A 26,315-nucleotide genomic window follows, 5' to 3' on the forward strand; every position below is an offset into this window, starting at 1 on the left:
TGAGACTGCCTCGAGGTGTCAAAATTTAGAGGGCAGCACTTGTGGTTCAGCAAGAAGTTAAAACTTTGAATTTAATACCCAGATAGAAAAGTTAGTTACCCCAAACAAGAAGCTACTAGATCACAGCTTCTTCCTTTTTGCTTCTGTACCTGGTGAGAGCCTTCCCAACTACACTTCCCTGCTCCCTTTTCTTACTGAAACTCCTTAAGGAAAGACCCCATGGTGTTTCTGACCATGAGATTTGGTATCCCTATTTCCAGAGCCATGGGACCATATCTCCTCTTTCTCCTCCTCACAAGACTTTATTTTTAAAAAAAATCTTATTTAATATTTTTTTCTAGTTACATTTAAAACAATTTTATTTATTTTTTTAAACTTTTGAGTTCCAGATTCTCTACCTTACCATCACTCCCAGCCCCCATTAAGAAATCACATGTGAAGTTATGCAAATATTTCTATTAAAGTCATAGATCTCTCACCCTAATTAAAAAAAAAAACCCTCAAGAAAAATAAAGCTAAAAAAAAGAAAGAGAATGAGTATGATTCAATCTATATTCAGACACATAATCAGTTTTTTTCTCTGGGAATGGATAGAGTTCTTCATCATAAGTCCTTCAGAATAGTTGTGGATCATTGTACTGCTGAGATTAGCAAAATCATCTACAGTTGGTCATCCCAGAAGATTTCTATTACTTTGTATATGGTACATTTCATTTTGCTTGAATTCATGGAGGACTTTCCAGGTTTTGGGGGAGGGGTTGTTTTTTGCCAAGAGCATTCTGCTCATCACTTCTCACCAAACAAAAATATTCTATGACAATCATACACCACAATTTATTCAGTCATTTCCCAGTTGATGGGCAACCCCTCAATTTCCAATTCTTTGCCCTAAGAAGAGAGCTGCTACAAATATTTTTGTACATATATAGGTCCTTTTCCACTTTCCTCCTCTTTTAAAATCTCTTTTGGTATTCATGCCAATAGTGGTATCATTAGGTCAAAGGATATGCATGAATTTATAGCTTTTTGGGCATAGATCTTACTTGGATAATTTATCAATTGGGCAATGACTTATTTTTTATAAATTCGACTCAGTTCCCTCTGCTTGAGAAATAAGACCTTAACAGAGAAAATTGCTTCAAAATTATTTTTACAATCACTTTTAAGAGCTAACTGGGTTTCCCCCCATTTATTCTATCTTCTTTCACCTTGCCCATCTTCAAAAGTGTTTTGTTACGGACTATTCCCTCCCACAATATGCCCTCTCTTTTATCACCCTCCCCCTTCCCAAATAGGTCCTTATATTTTTATTTTTAAGCTTTCTCCTAAAAACTTTCCCCCATCCTTATCCTCAACTACTTGCCTGGGGCAAAAGAATTACTATTTAAGATTCTGTAGGGCAATATTTACATTAAAGAGATCAAAGGGAAAAGAACTAATAAAAGGAAAAGAGAAAAAAGACTAGAGTGTTAGAAACAAGAACTAGTGTCTTGAAAAGTAGTCAGTATTGAACATAGCAGAAAATCCAAGGAAGATGAGGAAGGGAGAGAAATGTTTTATAGTTTGAAGTTTAGGAAGTCATAGATGACCTTTAAGAAAACAGTTTTAGGTGACTGATGGTATCAGAAGCCAGATTTCAGGGGGTTAAGGAGTGAAGGGATAGGGAGTAGAGGCGGTAGATGTAAACCATTTGGAGGAATTTGGCAGTGAAAAAGGTGGTAAGTGTTTTGGTAGTTCAAAAGGAATATTAAGGCTGAAATAAAGGGTTTTATTATTTATAATAGAGGAGACTTCAAAAGGTTTCTAGACAAGAGATCAGTTTAAAGGGAGAAATGAAGCTATTAAAGAGACCATTTGATTGGTGGGAATAAGGACCTGGAGAAAATTGGAGATTATGGGATCAAAAAATGTAAAGAAAGGAGGCTTTCCTCTCTTGAGCTGAAGAGAAGGAGATAAGTGAATATACAAATAAATGTTGATGTTAAAAGGAAGGGAAATTGGTGTTTCATATTACTGACAGCAAGAAGAAATTAGATCTGATCCAAGAAGAAAAGGATGGATGATTCTTCAACTTTGTTATATTCTTGCTAGATCTGACAGCAGTCTCCAACGTTGAAGCGCCTATATGCATATATACAAACATGCATATGGGAAAAGAGAGAGCCAGAGAGACACACCCAGAGACAAAAAGACAGAGACAGAGAGACAAAGAGACAGAGACAGACAGAGACAGAGAAACACTAGGAGAGAGAGATAGAGACAGAACGAGAGAATCTTTTATAATGCTCTCTAAAAGATCCACTCCTCACCCATAAGGGTTCAGCTTTAACTCTTAAAAAATCTAACATTATCTGTTGAAACAAAAAGGGTTATTGAAGAACCTGTATTACTCCCTTGTAACTTGGCATTTTCTCTGAGCCTCCGATTCAATTTGAAGCTTCAGTACCTCCTAAAATATCCCCTAATTATTCTGTGGCAGCCCAAGAATGCTCGGCATTAACCAGAAAGCTTCCCGTTGTGGTACCTGAGCCTTAGCCAGAAGCAGAGCTCCTGAAGAGGCTCATTCTCTCTTTCTTAATTCTTTGGACAAGCATTTGGAGCTAGAAGAGACCTTAGAGATCATCTAGTTCAACACCCTCATTTTCTTTAGTAAGTATTATAATCTGAATTTCAACCCAGATTCGTGAGTCTATCTTTGGCAGTCTCCTGAGCCTGATGTAGGAAAGCTGACTACTATGGGGCCAACACCAGCCATTCTTTCACCAGGGCTTTTGGCCCTGTCCTAATCTACTGAATCTGGAGGGTGGCGATGAGAACCCGTTAGAGAAGGGACAGATTTCTCCTCATCTAGTGAGTTTGAGCTTGGCTAAGGGACCAGCAGGTGAGAAAGACCTCAAATGAAGAGCCACAAATTGGAGCATGAGACCTGGAGAGTTCTTGTGAATGAGTTTACCATGGAAATAGCCTTGGTTATAAATAGCCTTTTAATTGCTAAGGAAATTAAACATGGCGCAGTACTGGCTTCTTGCCATCTCGTCTAATCCCCTCATTGTTCAGAAAAGAAATGGAGATAAACAAATGTTAAGTGACTTTCCTAGGGGGACACCACTAAGAAGCGTCAGTACAGTCATTTTCAGTCATGTTGGGTTCTTTGTGACCCCATTTGGAGTTTTCTTGGCAGAGATACTGGAGGGGTTTGCCATTTCCTCCTCCAGCTCATTTTATAGAGGCAAATAGGATTAAGCAGCTTGCCTAGGGTCCGAGGCCAGTTTTGAACTCAGGAAAATGTCTTCCTGACTCCAGGCCTAGCATTCTATCCATCATGTCACACTCTCTATCCCATATTCTCTTAATCTACTCTTAGCTAGATCTCGGCTATCCAGGCATTCATTTCATTGCAATTAATTTATGTTGATTCATACATTCTACAGTCAAGGAAATAAGGAAGACTAGAAATAACTATTCTTTTTTCTCCCACTTGCTTCCCCACTGCATCCAGATGCCCCAACTTAGTCCCACCTGCTTGTCCCAGACCAGTCACACCTGTGAATTAGCTCTTCAATAACAGTTCTTTTAATACCAAAAATATCAGTTATTTCTCTAGTAGCAGATAGTATGTATCATCCATCATAGGTCCTTTGGGATTGTCTCGAATCCTTGTGTTTCTGAGAATAGTTAAGTCATTCACAGTTCCTCCTCATTGTACAATATTGTACATGTTATCCTGGTTCTATTCACTACACTTTGTACTCCATTATATGGTTAGGCTGGGTTGGGGTGCTCCATTACACTAGCTCATCCCTCTATCTTGACCTTCCCTCCATCCCAGATTTATTACATATCTTGACTTTTCATTCTTGCCTGACTACTTATAATTCATTACCATTTCTGAATTAATTATTTATACCTAAATCAATAAATGTTTTAAAGTATATATATATTTTTTTTCTCTCAAATACATATTAAAACAAATTTTTAACATTTAAAAAAAGTATGAGTTCCAAATTCTATCTATCCCTCTCTCTCTGAGATGGTGAACATTCAAATATAGGTTATACTGTGTAAACATGTAAAACATTTCCATAGTGGTCATTCGGTATAAGAATAAAAGAAAAAGAATGAAAGAAAGTGAAAAATAGCATCCTTCAGTCTATTTAAATAATATCAGTTCTTTTTTTTTCTGGATACAGATAGTATGTTTCTTTATTGGTCCTTTGGGATACTTTTGAATTATTATATTTCTGAGAATAGCTAAGACATTCACAGTTCTTCATGGAATAATAATGCACAACATTCTCCAGGTTCTGGTCACTTTACTTTGTATCGACTGCATGAAAATCTTTCCAGATTTTTCTGAAACCCCTGTTTGTCATTTCTTATAGCATAATAAGATTCCATCACAATCATATATTACAGCTTGTTTAGCTATTCCTTAATTGATGAATCAACAAGCAAACAGATATGTATAAACACAGTCAAGAAAAATTGGAAATAATTAGAAGGAAAAAAACTAGAATTAGGAGAAGTTGGGAAAGCCTTCCTATAGTAAATTGGATGTTACTTGGAACTTGAAAGAAGCCAGGGAAGGCAGTAGGTGGAGATGAGAAGGAAGGACACTCCAGGTATGAGGGACAGCTAGAGGAATGCCTAGAACAAAGAGATGGAGGGTCTTGTTTATGCACAGTGTGGAGGTCAGTGTCACCAAATGGCTCCAGCCACTATCCTGAGATCATTTAATTGTTTCTCAGGCCAACCCTTGATTTCTCTATTCTTCAGTAAAATGCACCCACCCCTAAAATATGTAGATATATAAAAACACAAATTGCCAGTCTGCAGCCAGATCCACTGGCATCACAAGGCCTTCAGTTCTTTGCAATTCATCTAAGGTTGATTCATACCTCTTCTTTGACAATTCCTGGTATTGAGATAAAGGCATGAAAATGGGTTCAGAGAATGTCCAGTGCAAGCAGCAGGAACAGTGAGTATGTCACTTCAGGTGGGGGAGACTGTAATTTGGCAGTACTAGGTGAGGAATTGAATCTAGAAATATAGGAAGCAGATTGTTATGGATCAGAGAAGATAAGGTAGTCGAGTTTGAATGGTTTAAAGTCAAGTAATGTCCAAGTCATGGGTCAGAAGCTCAACAGGACTAGATTAGGACAAAAATACAAATTCTTCCAGGACAGAAAAAACCTGGAAATTCAAAGTTCATAAAGATGTTCTTTTTCTTCCTTGCAGAAGTAGGGGATATGGGTGTAAAATCTAAGTATACTGCGAGATTTGTCTGAAATATTGGTTGATTTTGATGAACTGCTTTTCCTCTTGGTTTTGTTCTTTATTTTAAGGGATAACTCTCTAGGCAGGCTAAAAGGAGGATATATTCAGAATTGAAAGCGATATGAAAATAAGATTTGTTGCTGAATCATTTGCAGTCATGTCCAACTCTTCATGACTCCATTTAGAGTTTTCTTGGCAAGCATACTGGAGTGTTTTGCTATTTCCTTCTCTAATTCATTTTGGATGATGAGGAAACAGAGGGAAACAGGATTAAGGGACTTGCAGAGGGTCATGCAACTATTAGTGCCTGAAGTGGGATTTGAACTCAGGAAGATGAGTCTTTCTATTTAGGGAATGAGACATATAGCAGAATTGAAGGAACAAGACAATTTGTATGTTTCATGCTGTGCTGTGCTCCCTCTTACCTCCATCCTCATGTGACAGGAAATGCTATTTCTTGGGTTTCTTCAGCTGCTGCCTCCATCCTTCTTCTCTGAAAGGGATTTTCCTTTTCCATCAAGTCCAGGGAAAAAAGAATTTAAAATGGTAAAGGCTCTGACTCAAATACTAAACCAGCTAGTCAGACTTCTTGCTCTCCTCACTCCCAGTTGCTACCAAAACATTCTTTTACTCTCCATCTCCCTCTTCCTCCCTATCCTGTTCTCCCTTCCCCCTCTACTTTTCTCTCCCTCCATATATTCTCTTCTCCCTCTTCTTCTCTCCCTCTCCCTGTCCCTGTCCTTCTCCTTCTCTCTCTCCCTCTCCCTGTCCCTGTCCCTCTCTTTCTCTCTCTCTCTCTCTCCCCCTCTTTCTCCCTTTCCTGCTCTCTCTCTCTCTTTATGTCTCTGTCTCTTTCTCATTATCTCTCCCTCTTTTTCCCCTCCCTCCCCCTCTCTGTCTCTCCCTCCCTTTCTCTCTATCTCTGTGTCTTTCTTTGTCTCTCTCTGTGTGTCTCTCTCTCTCTCTCTCTCTCTCTCTCTCTCTCTCTCTCTCTCTCTCTCTCTGTCTCTGTCTCTGTCTCTCTCTGTCTCTGTCTCTCTCTCTGTCTCTCTCTCTCTGTCTCTCTGTCTCTGTCTCTGTCTCTGTCTCTGTCTCTGTCTCTCTCTCTCTCTCTCTCTCTCTCTCGCTCTCTCTCTCGCTCTCTCTCTCGCTCTCTCCCTCCCTACCTCTTCTTCCCTCTCCCTCCCTCTTTCTCTTTCCCTCCCTCCCCCCTCTCTCTATCTCTCTCTGTCCCTGTATCTCTCTGTCTCTAATCAGTGGTGGCTGGTGGCATGTGGGAAAGAATGCTGAATTTGGAATCAGAAAGACCAGAATTCAAACCAGATCTCACACACCTACTCACTCTGTGACCCTGAACAAGTCCCTTAGCATATTTGTCTCAGTTTCTTCAACTGTAAAATGGGGATTATAATAGCACCTACCTTATAGAGTTGTTGTAAGGCTCAAATGAGATAATGCTTGTAAAAGTGCTTAGCTCAGTGCCTGTCACATAGAAGACACTCTATAAAGGTTTATTTCTTTGCTTTCTCTCTTTCTGAGGTTTTTCCAATTGCCTTTCTCCACTGGATTTCAGCAGTGACATTCTTAGATTACTAGGGCATTGATTAACTATGATTAACATAGTTTTCAGCATAGGCGATAAAATAAATCGAAAGGTATACATCTTTAAGAAGAGACAAATAAATTGAAATATACACATCTTTAAGAAGCAGAGATATCTTCCATCTTAAGAATTATGCCTTCTCTGGAGCCTGGGAGGGAAAGAGGATAAAGGAGGCAGAGAAGGGAACTGCCTCCTTGGGGCTTACCCTCTAGACAGATTTCAGCAAAGCAGCATAGGCACAGATCGACCTTGGGCTTTGGAGTCCAGCACTGGCAACCTCATTGTTCCTGCCTTGCTTCCATGGAGACTGCTCTCTATAGCTTTCTCTATAGCCCCTATTCCTATTCCTGACACACTCCACTGCTTCCCTTCCCCATCATCTATTAGGACAAGAGCAGTTCGTTTTCTCTAAGAGTTCTAACCTATTAAGAAGGGGAAAGCTGGGAGTGATTTTTGCCCCAAAGCAACAGATATCCATCAATTTCCAGTGTCATGATCTTGGCAACATACAATGCTACGTGTAAAGCAGTTTAATAATAATATTTGTACCACTTACCTCATGGATTTGTGAACTTTAAAAGAGATAATTCATATGAAGTTTCTTTTTTCTTTTTGTATATTTTGTAAATCACTATATAAGTATGGGCTATTATTATGTCTTGGCTGCCCTTGCGGTCCCTGCAGGCTCAGTGTGCTTTCATGTGCAAGGTCTGGGTGTCTAAGGCTGAACAGCCCACTTAGTTACTGAGAGTTACTCAGAATCCTCCAGTTCTGAGAAAGTAGGGGGAGACATTTCTTGGGAATAAATTTCCCTGAAGCACTATAGGCACAGGCATCAACCTCAAAGGAAATTTTTCTAAAGTTCTTCCGAATTCAGATAAATCACAGACCAAATGTTAGAACTTCAAAAGAATCTTTGAGATCATTGAGTCCAAAGATTCTTAACATTTTTTGGTGAATGTCATGGACCCCTTTGGCAGTCTAGCGAAATCTATGGACATCTACATAGTGTTGTCTACATTCACAAAAGAAGGAAATACTAAATTTCACTTAAGGGTTTATTGAAGGTTAAAATGTCATTTTCCCCCATCAAAGTTTCTGGAGCCCCTCAAATTAAGTTCAGTCTAATCCTCTAATTATATATCATAGAAGGTGAGGTCCAAGAAGACCCAAGGTTACACAAGTAATATTTGACAGGTAGCAAGTGACAAAGAAAGATTTAAAACCCACATTCCCCAAATTCCAAATCCATCACTCCTGTCCTCTGCACTCAAGGTCACAGCTAGTAAATTGTATTTTTGTTTAGTCATTTTTCATTTCCATATGACTCCTTTTGGGGGGCTTTCTCAGCAAAGATATTGGAGTGATTTGCCATTTCCTTTTCTAGTTCATTTTACAAAAGAGACAACTGAGGCACAGAGGTGAGTAAATTGTACCCTAAATTGTATACATACAACTAATTTCTTTGATCCTGCTTCCGGCTATGCTTCCAATCATAGTCAGGCTTCTTAAGTCTTTGGACTCAAAGCTGACTACATATTCCCAGCTTTATAGAAATGTAATTTGGAGAGGAAGAAGGAGTTTGAAGATGCCAACATTTCTTTTAAGGTTGTTCACAGATTTTCTTTAATTTCAGCATGCATGGACAGGTATGGACAGACATGGCAGGGTTAATAATTTTCAGATTCCTTACTGAAGGGAACACTCTAGGGTGAGTCTGCTAATAGGGACAGAGGCCCTCCCCATCTTAATTTATCACTGCTGTGCACTAGCTCCGTACCTGCCTCCCTTCTCCATCCTCTATCCCTGGCAGCGACAGATTGCTTTCACATTGTTTGACCTACCGGAGGAGCTGATACAGCCCAATTGTTGTAAATCAGCTGCCCCATTTGGCCCCTCCAGAGGGCACCCTGTGGATTGTGGGAACAGAAGTTGGAAGTTTCATTTAAAGCTTGTCTCATCTTATAGCTTCCGTAGTAAATTTTTAAGCTCAGGAAAGTCTGGGATCCATATGTGACTCTCTCTGGGTCTAGATATTTCCAGGTGAGATCAGCAGGTTTATGTGTAAATGTTACCCTAACTAAAGACTGGCTGATTTTTTAACAATGACAGGATGCTTTCTGGCTTAGGGGCTCTTGCAGAGATGTAAATTGTATATATAATAATATTAAACTTTAGGTTTTAGGTTCCTGCTGCAGCAATAACTTTTTTTTCCCTCACAGTGACTATATATCTTTTCTTTGTAGTTGATTTTGATCATCTTTCCCAAAACTTCAAAGAGCTGCATGTGAATAAACCAAAATTCATCTCCTGATGAAAAAAAATAACCCAGCGAAGAACCTGAAACTGTAAAAAAATGTAGCATAGGTTGGGGCTAGAAATAAAGAGCAGATCCTGTGGTGTATGTAGGATTCAGGACATCTGGGTTCTAGTCCCAACAGTAACAACAGTAATACACATTTATGAAACATTTACTATTTACAAGGTATTGTGTTAAATGAAGCAAAAAGAAAGATATTTAAGAAATTTATATTCTAAGCACTGCAACTTCCCAAATGAATAATCTGGACTAGATCAATTCATCTCCAGGGACCTCAGTTTCCCCATTTATGAAATGAGAGCATTAGACTAAATGACCTTTTTATTTCAGGGGTTCTTAACCTTTTTTGAATCATGGATCTCTTGACAATTTGGGAAAGCCTATGCAGCATTTCTCAAAGGATAACAAAAAAATTACAAAATAAATAAATTATATTAAAATAGAGATTTTTTTTTTCCCTATCTAAGTTTGTCTTTTTCCTAAAATGCATTTACAGCATGTTAGGGATTCATGGACCCCAGGTTAAGTATCCCTGTTTTAACTTTCTCTTCATTTCTAAAATCCAATGAGTCTGTGATTCTATGACTTGTGCAATGACACCTAGGGTATTTGTCTTTCTCTGGGATGGACATGCCATTCTTTTTGAAATATGGAGGTTTAGAGAGAACTTGTCCAAATTCCATTGTGAAACATATGTTTTGTTGATTTCTAGACATAAGAGAATAATAGAGGATATATCAAAAATGCAGGGAAAATTTAAACATCTATCGTCTGAAAATTCTCCCTCCCCCTAGCCCAGGAAGAGTTAGCTTTTAAACATTTACCAGTACACTTCTTCATTTAAACTTTAAATGATTTGCCCATGGCCACATAGCTAGCACGTGGTAGGTAGAATTAAAATTTTGTCCTTTCCAGGATTTGAGTTCTGAACTTTTTTTCTACCTAATATATCATACTATCTTTCATGATGAAAGGTATAATGTGGTATTGTTGAAAAGGGTGACTGGATTCAAGGAGATTGCCCCTGAGGTCCCTTTTCTCTCTAATATGACCTTTCTATGACTCAATTATTTCTAATGCTCCTTACAATTCTAAATCCTATAATTTTGAGACACACATGTACTCTTGAAATAAGAAAATTTTTAAAAGCATCAAAAATGCTCTTATGCTATGACTAATAAGTGATTCCATCCAATACCCTGCCTCTAGATAACTCTATTATTCCTTTCTCTTGAATGGTTATTATTCTGTTTTTCTTTTTTAAAAAGTTAAAATTTATTTTATTTTTAATTTATGGACTAAAACAAGCATTTCCATAATGTAGTATTTTTCAACATTTCCAGAGTGGATGATGTTATAACATATTTTCAAGCCTCTATCCTAGATCCCTATAAATCTTCTAGACAGGAAATCTTTTCTCACTTTTCCTAATATACTTCACATCCATCCATTCTTATATGTCATTTGATTTTATAGGAATTTTATTAGGAAGACAGCATGCTATCATGGAAAAAGTACTAGTGTAGGAGTTAGAATCTCTTGGTTACAGTTTTAGATTCAGTTCCACCACTATGACTTGGGAAAATTACTTTCCCTTTTTTCATTTCAATTAATCAATAAGTACTTATTAAGCATTTATTATGTACCAACTACTATACTAAGAGTTGTGGGGAAGAGGGGTCAGGGAAGGAAAACAAAGAAAGGGAAAAAACCCAATCTGTACTTTCAAAGAATCCCATTCTAATAGAGGAAATGTGTAAATAACTAGGTATATACTATAAGATATAGAGGATAGATTGTTGTTGTTTCCTTCTTGTGAGTGTCCTTTGTTCTTGAAGAGGGCCATGATCAGGGAGAAGATGCCATGACATACAAGTGAATTGGATTTAAGGGAGGAGGGCTGTGCAAGGTCTCCTGCCTTATTTTTCCCTCTGGAGAGTAGATGGAAGTTTAATTTCATAGAAAAAGTCACTAGCATTTGAAGGAACTAGGAAAAGCTTCCTACAATATGTGGTACTCATTGAGCTAAGTTTTGAAGGATGCCAAAGAAACTGAGGCAGAGGGAAAGAGGAAAAGCATTTCAAACATGCAGGATAGCTAGAACAAAGGATAGGAGATAAAATGTCATTTGTAAGGATCTGTAAGTAGACTGATGCAACTGGACCATAGTATTTATGAAGAGGGGTAAAGTGTGAGGAGACTAGAAGCATATGAAGGGGCCAGATTATGAGGATCTTTAAATGGAGATTTCTCACCTATGAAATGAGGGACTCAGAGCTTTCTTCCAGTTTGAATATTCTGAGATCGTTGTCTGGCTAGGAAAGGAGGTAGGGTCAACTGGTTCACTTTTATATCACCCCTTCCATCTTAAATTACAGTTGTTATATCCATGATAGCTCCCAGCTTAAATGGGATGGATATGGGATGGCTCCCATTCAGAAAGATGTATCCTCCATGATGTAGTTAAAGCTGCTTGCCTTCTTTTCCCAAGAGGAGCAAAAGGGAAAATTGTTCAAGTTGTTAAGCCTGTGATCTTGAATCTAAATTCCATACAATGACAATCATTCAGAGTTACTCTGGCACACTTTTTGAGAACCACTGACCTAATGAAATAATGTGTGGAAAATCCTTTGCAAAACATAAAGCACTCTATAAATGTGAGTTGCTGTTATTATCTCTTCCTGCTGGCGGGAGCAAAAAGGCAATCTGTGATTCTCTTCTTAAATCTGAATGATTTCACTGGGAGTTTTTGTCACTCAAGTTCATTTTCTATACTGAGTGTGAAAACTTTAGCACAGCCATGGCCCTAAGCTGTCTGTAGGTTTGACAGCTGAACATTCAAAAGAAAAATTTAAACTTAATTGAAATGGCCAATATAGTATACTACCAGTAACATGTGCCATTAGAATCTCTGTTATGGGGTTTGTAGTCGAAAGGACAAAATCCTTGCTTTCATCTGAAAGGTTCAAGTTAAAACCATTAATTTTTGTCTTTTGAGAAAAAAAATCAGAAATATCACTGTAGCCCAAAGGCAAGAACTGGCCTGATAAGGTTCCTTAGGCTGGTATACTGTTACTGAGAATCCAATTTCACTTTGTTGAGGCAGGTGATCCACTTTTGAGGCTTTTTTTTTTTTTTTTTGTACTATCAAGTAATTTACCAATTTACACCTGGTGGCAAATTTGATTAAAGGAGGAAAATACCAGAGACTCTGTTGTACTTTATGTATTTGGTGTGTAGAGTTTTAGGGAAGGGATTTTAAAAGCCTTCAGCAATTTCAATGAAAAACTCTATCCACTTCCAGAGAAAGAACTGATGAAATCTGAATGTCGATCAAAACATAATGTTTTGCACTCTGAATATATGTGTGTGTGTGTGTGTGTGTGTGTGTGTGTGTGTGTGTGTGTGTTTTCCTCTGGGTCTGTGCCATCTTTCACAACATGACTAATGTGGTAATATAGTTTGCATGGTTGAACATATATAACCCATAACAAATTGCTTACTATCTCAGGGAGGGGGGAGGTGAGGGAGAGAGAAAGAATTTGGAACTCAAATTTTTTTCAAGGAATGTTAAAATTGTCTTGATATGTAACTGGGAGAAAATAAATAAATATATATATACACACATAAATATGCAGACACATATATACATATATCTCTATTTATATATGTATGTATACATATATCTATTTATACGCATATATGTATGTATACATATATATATATCTAGATATAGAGATTGATAGATAGATAGATCTTTTTTTAAAAGACCCTTCAATGGATATTGGAAGGGCATGAGCAGTTATGGGACATAGAAGTACAGGATTAGAGCTGGAAGAGATATTCTTTTGCCTAACTTAAATTCTTTCTTTTAGAAAGAAGAAAAAAAAAGCCATGGATAGCCAAACAACTTCTATGGACAGTTTGAATTTTGGAGTTGATGGAGCAGCCTAGAGAAAGTTAGTCCTTCCCCAGCATGACATAAGGACTTTGTGGAAGAGCTTTGCCAATAGCTGGCCAATTCAGGAGAAATAAGTTTCTCAGTAAAGTCACAAATGATAGCTTACATGGAGAAGCATGACTGAAACTTTTGGAAAGAAGGTAGCATAGGATAATGAATAGGGTACTAGATTTAGAATTTGGAAGACCTAGATTCAAATTCTCCCTCAAGCACTTAGCAGAGCTTTAGCTCTAAATATAGGATTGCATGACATCAAATTAGATACCTAGACTCTAGGGCCAGACTTCTGCCAACAAAGGTCAGTGTGGTCATAGTAGGTATATCAAAAGGGATTCCAGTTAGGTCAGTGTATTTCATTACAATATCCCAACTCAGAAGATCATGAATTGATCTTTCCATGAACTTTCTCCTAAGACCTGTAAGGGACCTCTAGAGATGGTTATTGGGGGCACTCTTGGGGTTATTGCTATTTGTGATTTGTCCCAGGTCTACTAAATACACAATAACACAAAGAGTCAAGAGAAATGGTTTCTAGGACTAGTCCTTTTTGTTAGCACAAATCATTTTGCATTTCTAGTCTTCAGTTTCCTCATATGTAAATGAAAAATATCTATACCACATATCCCAAAACTTTTTGTGAGAAAAGTGCTCTGTCAAAGCTCTATAAAGCTCTATGGAGATATAAGTTGGACTTTTGGGTTTTCATTTTGTGATACATTATGATTCTTATAAGCATGAGTAGATTAATAGGAGGAATTAGGAATCATGTACCAACTTGTAATAGAATTATCTCCTCAGATACCAAGTCCCTTGTGGTGGACTTTTTTTTTTTTTTTTTGCTTCCTTCACTGATTTGTATTTAGCTAAAATGCATAGTCAGAACACCATGTTTAGAGACAGATATCCTATATTCAAAGCCAATTCATTATCTACATGATCTTGGATAAGTCTCTTTGGATCTCAATTACCTCATCTGAAAAATGAAGTTCAACAATTATAAACTTTATGATCTCAAAACCACTTAACATTCTTATAAAAAGTATTGAGTACTCCTCCAAGAACTTTTGTTTATATGATTTGTATCTATACATATTTAATGTATTTGAAATTTTAAAAAATGTTTTAACATTATAAATGAAAATAGTTTTGATATCATGGTTTCCTTGAAAGGTTTTTAGAGATTGCCAGGGATCCCTGAACCACATTTTCAGAACTAGCAACTTGGATAGCCTCAGAGATCCTAGATTACAAGCTGGAAGGAACCTCAGAGATCATATATTTTTATCTCCTCACTTTGAAGATAAAGAAACTGAGGCCCAGGATATGAGGTAAACAACTTGTCCAAGATAACCAAAAAGTAAATGGCAGAACTAGGGATCAAAACCATTTCTCTTGAATCTTATTTACCATTCTACTTTCCTATAGCAATTATAAACTTTTTAAATTCACCATTGGTCTGGAGTTTGATATGATAAAAATGGAAGTTATACTAGCCAATATTTATATTTCAAATGGATAACCAATAATAGACTAAATGGATAAAGAGTACCAATGTCCAAGATTTCATCATTGTGGTACTGAAAATGTTTGAGAGATATAATTTCTGGGGAACTGGTCATTACATTTTTTTTTCTGAGGCTGGGGTTAAGTGACTTGCCTAGAGTCACACAGCTAGGAAGTGTTAAGTGTCTGAGACCAGATTTGAACTCAGGTCCTGCTGATTTCAGGGCTGGTGATTCACTTCGCCACCTAGCTGCCCCCTGGTCATTACATTAATAATGTTAACATTAAAAAATAGATTAGTGGCACTCTTAAATGTCAAAGACCCTCTTGGAAGAGAACTCAAGACTTATATGGCCTTGGAAAAATGGGTCTTCTAGATAGTGGCCATCAACTCTAATTGGTTAACAATTAATGAAAGGTAGACTTTACAAAGAGAAGTGAGTTCCCCCTAATGAGGGACTGAGAATGGCTTCCTGGAACTCTGATTTTTTTTTTTAATAATTGAGGTTTACAGAATTCTTTACATACATTTTATTCTCAGTACAACCTCATCAGTTGGTATTGTAAGTGCTATTAGCTCCATTTTGCTGAGGAAGAAAATGAACTGCTTCCAGTTTAAAAGACTCATCTTGGCTGTATTAGAAATGGGTTTTAAATCCGGTCTTCCTGACCTCAGATCTAGCACTCAGCCAGGAATTACTACCTCTTCTATTCCAGACTTGGGTTCTTGAAAAGCCTTGTTTATGTTCCAGGAAAAAAATCAACATAACCTTTTAAAAATTCTACAATATTTTTAAGGGGAGAGTAAAGATTAACTTTATTTGTATCCAAAAAGAGCAGCCTGACCAGAGCTGAATTAAGGATACTATGAAGACAAAAAGAGAAATACTCATTATCATTCTGCCAGGTATTCATTTCTGGAGAGACAGTCTGCTCTGCTGCAGATTTCAACTAATCATTGAATGAGAGAACATCAGGCCCAAGAGCTGGGAGCAGCTGATCCTTTGATCTTCAGTGAATGATTGCAGTGGTGAAAATAGAGAAATGGGATTTTGTATCAGGGAAGGGAGAGCCAAAAGAGAAAGGATGTTTATATCTGTCGTGTCTTGCCCACTCTTGTTCCTGCCTAGTGGAACTGGGCTAAAGCTATGATGTAACAGAAAAAATGATTTACACACCAAAACACCTGAGTTTGAATTCTGTCTCTGCAACCTACAAACTACGTGACTGTGTGCAAGACACTTAAATTGTCTTTGTTTCAGTTTTTTCATCAGTAAAATAGAGATAGGAGTCCTTATACTACCTATCCAGTCAACTAGCATATGTTAAGTACCTACTATGTGCAAGGCATTGGGACAACTGCTGAGGCCTGAGTTCATATTTACTACCTGTTCAACCCTGTGTCAGTCATTTAACTTCTGTCTACCTCAGTTTCCTCATCTGTAAGTGGGAATAATAATAACACCTATCTTTCACAGTTGTGAAGATAAAATCAGTTAACATTTGTAACAGACTTTGGAAACCTTAAAGTGCTATATAAATGCTAGTTATTATTATTATCATTATGAACTATTTTACAGAGTATTAGGGAGAATGAAATGAGATATTGGAAGTGAGCTTTGTGCTTATACAAATATTAGCTATTATTATTATTAATATTAATTCTTATTACTTTGGTCATTGGTGTCTATAACAGAAAAAATAAACCCACACTTCTTACATTCTGCAAGAGAGATAGATCACTCTTGCTTCCCAGGCAATTTCCAGGAATTTAAGATGTGCTCTTTCAATCAACCTTTAACTTGTCTGAGGATTGCCAGTCCTGCCTGCTGATTTGGTTGACAGAGCTAAGACAAAGCAAAACAGTTCTAGGGGATAAAGAGCAGAATTGGCCAGACCCTCATTCTTACCCTATTCATAGAGAAACTTAAAACACAGCTTTGTTTGTTGTTTTTTTTTTTTTTTTTTTTTTTTTTTTTGCTTTTTTAGGTTGATGCCCAGTTAAAGTCTTTCTCCTATGCCATGCTTTGGCAAGAGAATTAGATTTTAGATTAATTTGAATTTTTAATGATCAAAAGTGGAATGGATCCCATTATAGCCACTTATTGGCTAAATAGTTAGTGTGTATATGAGTCGCTCTCTGTCTCTGTCTCTTTCTTTCTCTCTTCATCTATGGCTTTTCAAGCAAAAGATTAAGAACAAAAGCTTGAAGGTAGGAATAAAGCTGACCTGTTTAGAAGATACCGTGTGTGTGTGTGTGTGTGTGTGTGTGTGTGTGTGTGTGTGTATGTGTGTGTGTGTAATATATACATATATACTATATTATATATTATATATGCTATATAATCTCTTTTCATATGCATATAAGTATGCATATGGAGAGAGACAGATAGAAATAAATTGCAAAGTGCTTTATAAAAATTATCTTACATGATTCTTACAACAACCCATGGAGCTATTATTATCCCATTTTACAGATGAAGAAAATAAGTCAGGCAGGAGTGAAATGACTTGCCCAGGGTCACATGGCTAGTAAATGTCTATGCAAGTCTTCCTTATTCTACTTCCATTGTACCACCTAACTGCCAATGATGTAAACATGATTCTTATTCAGTGTGGAATGAATGGATATCCCCAATCTCTTTTCAAGCTTGGTGATTCTGTGATCCCTTAAAAAAATGCTCTTTTGCAACTTTCTACCTCAGATAGTTTCCATTTCCTATCTCTCCTCTCCCATCTTCCAAATTAAGTTTAGCCCACCACTCTCTGAAATTCCATCACAACTATGGGATTCTCTCTTCCACTTTTTCTTTCCATACATCTTCCTCTCTAGTTAAACCAGTCTTTTCATTGTCCCCAAAACAGATTCTGCTCATTCCTAACTCTGAGCCATAGTCCTTGCTGTCTTGCTTTAACACCATTCTTCGGAGCACTGTTCAAATCCTACCACCTTTGGGAATTCTTAATGAGTCACTCTGGCTCATACTTCTCTGTGGGATAGAAGAAACAAATTTTTGTCCAGGGTTACACAGCGGGCTCATGGCATATTTAGGATCAAAACCTTGGTCCCTTGGATGTTATATACAGCTATTGATTCTCTGGCTGTCTCCCTCACGCAGGCAAATTGCAGATTTGTTCAAGGATTTAGGAATTGTGGTTGGATATGCTATATGAGCCAAGCAACCTAAGCTCTGGCAATGTTAGCTCCTTAAGCCCTAGCCAATGAGTCATGTATCTATACTGGTTAAGTGAGGTCACAACACTTGAAAAATAATCATCTTTGGGGATTTTCTTTTTCTATGAGGCTCTGGAATCTGTCAAAATTCAAGACATTAAGTCCATCTGGGGGCTTGTTTGTTTACCCACATGGCTCAACCCCGGTTCATTGCTTACAGTTTGCTAGGTGCAGTACAGACGGTACCAGATATGTGGTCTCTGACCTTATTCCCCTGTCGAGCACCCCTTTTCTTCAGTGATCTATATTTTGTGATGATGAATGAAAAATAGCCTTTTTTCCTTAGGAAAGTTCTGAGAGTAAGGAATGCCTTAGCGGAACTTCTAGAAGAGGGGAAGAAGGAGCTGGTCCTTGCCCTTGGGATACCTCACATTAGAAAGAAGCCTGAAGAAGAGACCATAGCAACCTTTGAGAAGTGCTGTGCCTTTTTTTGAAGTAGCAAAGAACTGAGAACAAAGTAGATGTCTGTTGATTGGGGACTGACTGAACAAACTGTAGTACTTAAATGCAATGGAATATAACTATGCTATAAGAAATGATGAATATGAAGAATTCAGAGAAACATAGGAAGATTAACATGAACTGATATAAAGTGAAGTAGGAAGAGTCAGAAAAACAATATAATGACTAACAATGTATATAAACAGAACCCAAAATGTGAACGTAAAGGTCATATTTTTTTTTATTTCATCATTTTTGTCTTATTTAACAAGCATTTATTTTCCTCTCCTTCTACTCCCACTGAACAACAACAACAAAAAGAAGTAAAAAAAAAAGCTTAGTAACAAATGTGTATTGGTTAGGAGAGCCCATTCTTTCATTGAAAATGTCCTAAAATACATGTTTTATTCTTAATTTTGAATTCATCATCACTCTATCTAGAAAAAGGTAGCATGCTTCATCTTTAATGGACTTAAAAGTATGGTTTGCTATTGGATTGATCAGAATTCTAAGGATTTTCAATTTTTTTAAAAAAAATCTCATTATACAAATTATTCTGGTTCTGCTCACCTCATTCTGTATCAGTTCATAGTTGTCTTCCCAGTTTCTCTAAAATTGTCTACTCATTTCTTATGGTATAGTAAAATTTCATTACATTCATTTAACGTTATTTGTTTAATCATTCCCTATTAAATGGGCATTCTTCTTTTATTCAGTTTTTTGTTACGGTTAATTATTAAAATAAAACAATTATTCATTGGTTGGTTACCATGTTATTTTTATACATTGAGGTCTTTCCTATTTTCTTTCATCTCTTTGGGGATATATGTCTCATAATGGTAATGTTGGCTCAAAGTTTATGCACTACCTAGTAATAATTTTGGACATAGTTTCAAATTTCATTCCATAATGACTGGGCTGATACATATTTCTATCAACAGTGAATTAGTGTGCCTGTTTTTCTACTGCCTCTCCAAAATATTTTACTTTATTTTCTTAATCATCTCAATCTGATGACTGTGAGGTAGAAGCTAAGGGTTGTTTCAATGTATATTTTTCTAATTATTAGTGATTTGGGGTATTTTTCATATCGTTGCTAATATTTTGGATTTCATCCTACAAAAACTTGCTTTTAATATCTTTGACCATTTGTCAATTGAAGAATGACTCTCATTCTTATAAATTTGAATCAATTCCTTATGTGTCTTGGATATGAGACCTTTATTAGAGAAATTCAATACAGATATTTTTCCCCAGTTACCTGTCTCCTTTCTAACATTAACTGTTGGTATTATTTGTGCAAAAACTTTAAATTTTTATAACATCAAAATTGTATACTTTATTCTTTACAGTCCTCCCTCTTATTTGATCAAGAACTCTTTCCCATTCATTGATTAGAAACATCCCCCCCCTTTATTCCTCTACCTTGCTTATGATGTAAACTTTTATATCTAAATAATAGATCCATTTTGAGTTTGTTTTTATGCTGTAAGATGTTGGCATGAAAGTTCATTTCTGCCAGATTGGTTTCTTCTTTTATTAGTAATTTTTATTGAAAATTGAGTTCTTACTACATTTATTGAGAATTTAGGTTTATAAAATATTAGGCTACTATATTAATTGTATTTACATATGTTATTTTTCTTTTTCCTGTTCCATTGATCTCTTTTTTTTAACCATTATCAAAATACTTTGATGATTACTCTTTATAGTAGAATCTGAGATCTAATGCTTCTATCCCTGTTCTTGAAATTCTTGATATTTTGTTTTCTAGATGAATTTGTTATTTTTTTCAAGTTCTAAAACAACTTTTTGGTCATTTGGTTAACTATGGCACTGGATAAGTAAAGTAATTTAGGTAGTTTCATCATTTTTACTATATTGCCATGACCCACCTACTAGCAATTAATATTCCTCCAATTTTTTTTCTATAGAGAGAGTTTTGTAGTTGGAATGCTATGTAATTATAACATAATCACTTAGCTTTCCAAAAAGAGATTTTTAAAAAATGTACCTCCTTTCCTATTTTGCATAGTTGGGGAATTATGGATGTGGCAAACTATATGCACTTCATTGTTTAGCTGAATTGCTTTGAAAATATTGGTACATTAGATGTCTCTTTGAGTAGGGGAGGGAAATGGAACATAGTTGGAAATTAAGAGATATATTATAGAAACAAAAAAAATTCAGTAAGTTAAAAGTGATGTGCCTTTTGAACCATATCTCCCCCCCACCCGCTGGTTATATAATCCAGGTTCCTTAATGATAGAAAGAGATCTCAAATATAACAAAATATTCATTGCACCACTTTTTTTCTTTTCTTTTCTCTGTCTCCCTGTGTGTCTGTCTCTGTCACTGTCTTTGTCTCTCTGTCTCTATTTTTGCATGTCTTTGTCTCTGTCTCTCTCTGTCTCTCTGTCTCTCTTGTAGTAGTAGTCATAGTAGCAACAGCAGAAGCAAAGAACTAGAATTACAATGTATTATATGGAGAATGGACTAGAGAATGACTGAACATGTTATGATATTTGAAGGTTATTATTGTTCAGTTGTTTTAGTTGTATCCAACTCTTCATGACCTCATAAGGAGTTTTTCTTGGCAAAGATACTGGAGTGATTTGCCATTTCCTTCTCTTGCTCATTTTATAGATTAGGAAACTGAGCCAAACAAGGTTTTGTAACTTGCCCAGAGTCACAAAGCTAATAAGTATCTGAGGCCAGATTTGAACTTAAAAAGATGAGTCTCCCTGATGCCTAGTTTAGTACTGTATCTGCCTCTAGGTGTCCCAATATTTGAAAGTAGTAAGATATTATTATACATAAGCAGATTTGTATGAATTGAGATGAACAGGACAGGAAAATAACCTACATGATATAATATATATATGCATATATATGAAATATATATTGAATATATATGAAATATATGAATAATATATATGAAAAAAATACCAAAATATAGCTTGTTGCTTCATTGAATTTTAATGTCCAATCTTAGCCCTGAAAAGGCCAAGAAGGAAATGCACCTTCTTTTCTTTGGGGAAATCAGTCTTTGTCAAGTGTAAAAAGTTGCATACTTTGGTAGACTTAGTTACTGTGTCTCTTGTTTTTATGTATCTGTTTTCCTTTGTTACAAGGGAGTTGGGTGTGCTCAATTTGTGGTGTAAGTCTCCATGTCATCTCCAAAGCATTTCCAAATTATGGGGCTTAAGTTCTAACCACCCCTACCCCATCCCCATTGCCCCCCCTACAGTCACACACATTCTGATTTCCAACTCTACCTCAAAAGGGAGAGAAAAGGGTGTCTTGTCTTCTACTAAAATGTGAGCTTCTTAAGGGCAAAGACTATCTTGCTTATTTGTATTTGAATCCAACACCTAATACAGTGACTGGTATGTACTAAATACTTGAAAAAAATTATTTTCATTCATTCATTCAGTGGCTAGGAGTGGGAGGGAGTGAAGAGGGGTAGAAGGGAATTAGTGAAGTTGTGCTGTCTTTCCTTGTGAGCTGCCCTCTGATCTCTATTCCAGCAAATGTGTGAGGAGTTTTAGTGACCCTAGCAGTGGCCAGGCATGAAAATGATTAGCTTGCCTATTTGGAACAGGGATGGAGCGTGTCAGGAAATGTGGATATCACATCACTGAACCCTCTTCCTTTCTAATCTGCTTTCCCTCCAAGGCAAAAATATATGAGACTTTTTTTTTAGCCAGTGAATGCCACACTCCTAGTTTCAATATTCCCCCCTGCCCAAATTTGGTGTTAACTAGGAGTTTCTGGGAGTTCTTTTTAGGATCAGGAAATAGGAGTCTTCTTTATTATCCATTTAGCCAAGATTTTTTGAAGAAAGAGGGAGAATTTCAGTTAGTCTTGGAATGAAGTGAGAGGAAGGAAATTGAAATTGTGGTCTTTCCCGCCCTAATGCAGTAGCTTATTTATTTAGATGCTAGAGCAACTAAAATCAGCATATACACTCTCACTTCTGAGAACATTTTTTCTCCCATCAATACTATGAGTAGATTTTTCTTTTAAGCAGAATGTGTTTAGAAGTTCAGAGAGAATAGTGCTAAAAGATCAGTTAATACGATTCCTTAGAATCCTGAAGGATTATTACTCAAAAGGACAGCGGTTCCATCCACTAAAGAACTCTCTATGGTAATGGTAGAAAGGATTCAAGTCGGCTACAAGAAACAACTTCCCCAGTGAGGGCTACTAGAGAGAGGCAGGCTAGTATCTTGGAAAGCAAAACCCATATCAAAGACATTGATTTGACATTATAAATATCATAGCAGTAATAGAATTGGAAGAAATTGAAGGAATCATCTAGTCTAATTCATTTATTTTCTAGATGGGAAAACTGAAGCCCAACAAGTTGCAGAAACAGAATCTGATCCTAGCTTTTCTAAATCTAAATCCAGCACTCTTTAAGCTACCCTAGAGGACCTGCTTTCAGTTTTATTTTTTAAGTTTTGGATAAAGAAGGAAAAAAAAAACATGTATTAAGTGCCTACTTATGTGCCAAGCATCGTGCTAAGTGCTTTAGAAATATTATCTCATTTGATCCTCACAACAACACTGGAAGTTAGCTACTGTTATTAACTCTGATTTATGGTCGGGAAAATTGAGGCATATTGAGGTAAAGTGACTTGCCCAGAATCATACAGCTGTGTTCAAATCCATACTCAAAGTATTTGGGTATTTGGATTTGTATGTATTTGGATTTGAGTATGGATTTGAATACAGGTCTTCCAGCACTCTAGATACTATCTAGCTTCCTTATTGAGTTCTCCATGAGACCCTGGCTTATACATTAGAACAGTTTTTGTCTCTATTTCCAGTACCAAGCTTTTCATATACAAAAATAGATTTATATCTAAAAAGGCACCTGGGAGACCAGATAGTGTAACAGCCTCATTTTACAGAGAAAACAAAACAACTCAGGCTCAGAAAAATTATATGTCACAAAGTAATCATTGGTCAAGGTAGGATTTGAATCCACTTTAGATTCTTAATCTATTATGCTAATAGTTTATCTTCTAGAAAGCCTTCAAGTTAGAACAAACCTTTATGGTGCTAGATTGGGTTAGAGATAGTGTGATTAAAAAAGGTTTAAGAGATGTAATTTCTGAGTAATTTAATCATTTTATTAATAATGTCACCATTTAAAATTAAATTAAAATTAGATAAATTAAATAAATGTTATATATTACATGCATGATATAATATATATGTGTATATATATGTACATATATATATATTAAAACTTTAGAAATTAAATTAATTAATTAAAGTCACTTGACTATGTCTCTCTTAGACCAAAGGCAATCATAGCAGAAGGCTCACAGCTTTATGTCTTTTGAAAAATAGATATCCCCTCTAGGGTGGCAATCAACTCTGATAGCTTAAACAATTAATGAGAGAATGAATATGATGAAGATGGCCTGCACCTGAACTTTGATTATGTCATTTACTCCGTAAGCTTCTTCAGCAATCTATTCAAAGAATTTATCCCCACTCAAACCTGAGTAAACCACAATGGCCGACTCATCTATGAAATCTGTATAGAGAAGTTTAGCTCAACCTTCAGAATGTGGGGTCTGAAATAAAAGAAAAAAAAGAAAAAAGGGGAGAATTTGAATCTCCCCAATCATTGGTTATTAAGAATCATTTGTTTCAGTAGTGTGCCTGGAAGAAGAGGGTCCCCAGGGGGTGATTGTAAAGCTAGATGGAGGAAGGGCAGAGGACTAGACTGTGATGAAGAACTTTCATGATTTCCACTCTGGTGTAAGTGGACCCTGTAGAGAATGAAATAGACACCTGGCTCAGACAGTTGCAATTGCTGATGAATCTTCCTTGTCTTGGAAAGGCAGGAGCCCCAGTTTTTGAAACATCCTCTCAATGCCATCCTACTGCACTTAGGCACTGTGTGCTTCTCACCGAGCCACAGAGGCTGCCACAATATTATTTTATTGTTTTGACATCTCAGACAATTAGTGAGAGTAGGATAAAAATAACCCTCCTCCCCCCATTTAGATTGGTGGCATTTTTCTTTTGTCTCCTTTCTTCCTGAAGAGAGTTTCTGCCGACCTAATCAAGAAACAGGGAAGGAGTGTTCATACATTTTTAATTTCCAAGCCAAGCTGGGAATGAATGTAAACAAAAGAGTAGACGAAGGGAGCCAGTAGAAACTGTGGGAGACCTTGGGTGCTTTTGATGCTTTATTGAGGATGGGAATATTAAGTCAAATAGATAGAAGAATATATTTCTTCCTAGGTATAATTTTTAGAATAGAAGATGGTGCACCGAGAATGCTGTCTATCCCTATTTAAGCTCTGTACCATATTCAAGTGGATAGAGTGCTGGACTAGAGTCCCTTGAATTGAAATTCAGCCTCAGACACTTACTAGCTGTGTGACCCCAGGCAAGTCACTTCACCCTGTGTGCCTCAGTTTTCCCATCTGTAAAATGAATTAGAAAAGGAAATGGAAAACCATTCTAGTATCTTTTCTAGGAAAACTCCAAAAGGTGTCATGACCAAAATGACTAACAACAACAAATAGTGGAAAGAACATTGTCTCAGAGGAGCTGTATTCAACTGCCCCTTCCCAGCCCCTGCTTAGTATCTGCATGATCTTGGTGAAGCAATTATCATATCCTTGAGCCTCAATTTCTTTATCTATAAAATGAAGTGTTTAGAATAATTGCATCTGAAGTTTCTTCAGACTCTGGATCTATGATCATATGGCTGTGTTTTTGTGATTCAGTTGTTTTTCAGTCTGACTCTTTGTGACCCCATATGGGGTTTTCTTGGTATTTCCTTCTATAGCCATTTCACAGATGAGGAAACTGAGGCAAACAGAGTGAAGTGGCTTGCCCATGTTCACACAGCTAGAAGTGTCTGAGGGTAGATTTGAACTGAGGAAACGAGCCTTTCAAACTCCAGTCCTGGTACTTTATGTACTATGGTGCCAACCTAGTTACTGCCTGGGACTGCCTACTCCTGCCTCAACTCTTCTCAGAGTAGGAGTCTGGGATCCATGCTAAGAGAATTTTGGGTGTCTAGAAAGTAGTGATTGCCTTCCTCTCAGGTTGATTAAAGTGCCTGTTAACTGACCATCTCAGAAACTCTCCTTTTGCTTGTCAGAACGCCTACGTGAACATCAACCGCATCATGTCTGTGGCCTCCCGTCTGTCAGAAGCAGGTCACTATGCTTCTCAGCAGATCAAACAGATCTCCACTCAATTGGACCAGGAATGGAAAAGCTTTGCAGCTGCCCTGGATGAGCGCAGTACCATTCTCGCCATGTCAGCTGTGTTCCACCAAAAAGCCGAGCAGGTGAGATGGACCATTGGACATATTGGGAATGGGCGTCTCAGAGGGATGGAGGGACTGGGGCAGGGCTGAGTCGCACAGCTCTACTAAGAATGATTTACCATGGAGCAAAGAAAGGAAACTTGGTACAGTAAAACACAGAGCCCTGAACTTGAATCAAGAAAGATGAGTTTGAGAATCAGTTCCATGCTTAATAAGTGGGTGGCCTTAGTGAAGTTAATGGACTTCTCTGAATTTTAGCTGCACATCTGTATAATAGGCTATCTAATAATTGTCCCACCTACTTCAGGGTTATTTAAGGAAAATGTGCTAAATGAGTATTAGTGATTATTATCAATAGTAAATAGTCCCTTTCATGAATTTTATTAATTATATCATTTTAAACAAACTAAGTTATTTTGCCCTAAGTTACATAACTAGTGTTTCAGGCCAGATTTGAACTCAGGAAGATAAACATTCTTGATTCCAAGCTCCAGTGCTCTATCTAGTTTTGTCACATAGGACACAGAGGTTTGCAAAGGCAGGAGGCACACCTGTGCCCTTGCCTGGGTAGTTTACAGCCTGGCACTGGTGTAGAAACAGGAAGTTACCCAATGGGTCATTGAACACTACTTTCGTTTTATAAGCATGAGAAATTGTCCCCTG

General features: G+C 36.9%; 1 protein-coding gene across 11 annotated transcripts in view; it reads left to right on the forward strand.

Annotated features, from left to right (window-relative positions):
- Nucleotides 1-26,315, forward strand: part of KALRN (kalirin RhoGEF kinase) — a 934,437-nt gene that overhangs the window by 389,924 nt on the left and 518,198 nt on the right. For all 11 annotated transcript variants that reach the window (XM_074301431.1, XM_074301444.1, XM_074301430.1 and 8 more), the window contains exon 7: nucleotides 25,482-25,673. In XM_074301431.1, the coding sequence (XP_074157532.1) occupies nucleotides 25,482-25,673 (192 nt within the window). The remainder of the gene's footprint in view (nucleotides 1-25,481; nucleotides 25,674-26,315) is intronic.

Source organism: Sminthopsis crassicaudata, chromosome 3 (genome assembly GCF_048593235.1).
Source record: "Sminthopsis crassicaudata isolate SCR6 chromosome 3, ASM4859323v1, whole genome shotgun sequence".
In the NCBI taxonomy this organism is placed as follows: Eukaryota; Metazoa; Chordata; class Mammalia; order Dasyuromorphia; family Dasyuridae; genus Sminthopsis; species Sminthopsis crassicaudata.